A 1806-nucleotide genomic window follows, 5' to 3' on the forward strand; every position below is an offset into this window, starting at 1 on the left:
TAGCTGCAATCTCGAAGTTAAGAAATGATTAGCCCTGCAATTAGGTACCTTTAATTTAATCCCTGACACTTGCTTAATTATAGCAGCGCTGCAGACACACTATGAGAAGCAGTGGAATCAGCTATGACACACCCCTCCCGGGCTTCCATTGGCTGGAAACTCGTTAGGCTTGACTGGTAGGCACTGGAGTCAGAGGGGATTTCGAAGCAAATAAATAGCAGGTCCTTCCAGCCAGCCAGAAATGGATTTCCACCTGTCTGAACCCGGGGCTGGAGCGAGCTGCTGCTGAGAAAGAAAACCCGGCCTGCTGCCCAAACCGTCGTGCTTCGTGTGGCTTCTGTGGAGGAGGGATTTTGGGAGCCCTTCGGGGCACGCGGTGTTTTCCCGGGAGCAGCATGGCTTGCTGCGTGCTTCAGATCACCGGCCTCATCTTCGGGGGCATCGGCATGGTGGGGACTCTGGCAGCCACGGTCATGCCCCAGTGGAGGGTGTCTGCCTACCTTGACGGCAACATCGTGGTGTTTGAGACCATCTGGGAAGGGCTGTGGATGGACTGCATCAGCCATCTGGGCCTCAGGCTGCAGTGCAAGTTCTACGACTCTTTCCTGGCTCTCCCCCCGCCCCTGGAGGCGTTCAGGGCCCTCATGTGCATCGCCGTGGTCCTGTCGGTCCTCTCCTTCCTGATGGCCATTGTCGGCGTGAAGTACACCCAGAGGACCAAGGAGGACCCCCAGGGCATCAGTATCTTCATTCTGGCAGCCGGAGTCGCCTTTCTCCTGACGGGGGCCCTCGTTCTGATCCCGGTCTCCTGGACCGGAGGGAGCATCATCCGCGATTTCTACGATCCAGAAGTCCCCGCGCCGCTGAAGCGGGAACTGGGAGCCGCTCTCTACGTGGGCTGGGTGAGCAGTGCCCTCCTCGTGGCTGCGGGAGCGATGTACTGTCACTTCTGGTGCTGGGCTGACACATCCGCAAAATCCAGGTATCCGTCGCTTTCCCGCCACGGCCCGCACAAACCCGGCACTGCCAGAGGGCCGTCCCTGGGCGTCCACGCCTACGTGTGATCCTGGAGCCACAGGATGCTGTGGGTTGGAAGGAGCCTTGAAGATCACCCAGTTCCGAGGGCAGGGCCGCCTTCCACTGGACCAGGTGGCTCCAAGCCCTGTCCAGCCTGACCTTGAACTTCCAGGGAATGGGGCAGCCCGTGGGATCTTCCTGCTTGGCAGGTTGGCACGTGCTGATTGACTTGACGATTAAACTGCAGGTCTGTAATGGAGGAGCACTTTTGTGCCTTTGCTGTTGACAGAAAAATCTTCCCCAGATGAAAAAATCTCCCCCCTTTTTTGGGGGGGGGAATGAAGGATGGCGTGGGAACGACAGCAGTCAGGAGGCTCTGAGAGAAGATGGCTGGGCTGGAGGGGAGGCAGCTGCTGTGCAACAGCACCATTGCCCTCCCCTGAAAACCTCTGATGTGCAAAGGGAGCAGTGCACTTCCCTCCAGGTAAAGTCTTCCCAAGGACTGCTCTAGGATACAGAGGTGAGGAGTGTGGAGAGCCTGGAGTTGGCAGCACGGCTGAGGCAGCTGCTGAATGAACAGAAGAGCCTCCAGCAATCCAGCTTCCAGTACTGCCACACAGATGTTTGTGCTATCCCCATCAGAAGCCCCTGGATTTCACTGGTGCTTGTGGAGCTGCTGTCAGCTCATGGAACAGTTGAAATTTATAATTCCTTCACCAAAACTCGCCATCAGTGTATTGACTTTTTGTTGCTTGCTACCCCTCACCTTTCCTGGCTTCTCCTTTTCTG

General features: G+C 57.0%; 1 protein-coding gene across 1 annotated transcript; it reads left to right on the top strand.

The window, feature by feature from the left end:
- Nucleotides 1–395: 395 nt before the first annotated feature.
- Nucleotides 396–1064, top strand: LOC126649389 (claudin-8-like). The gene has a single exon (XM_050333506.1). The coding sequence runs from the start codon at nt 396–398 to the stop codon at nt 1062–1064; it is 669 nt and encodes a 222-aa protein (XP_050189463.1).
- The last annotated feature ends 742 nt before the right edge of the window (nt 1065–1806 follow it).

The sequence above is a fragment of the Myiozetetes cayanensis genome, unplaced genomic scaffold, assembly GCF_022539395.1.
Source record: "Myiozetetes cayanensis isolate MyiCay16 unplaced genomic scaffold, myiCay2020 scf5-8, whole genome shotgun sequence".
In the NCBI taxonomy this organism is placed as follows: Eukaryota; Metazoa; Chordata; class Aves; order Passeriformes; family Tyrannidae; genus Myiozetetes; species Myiozetetes cayanensis.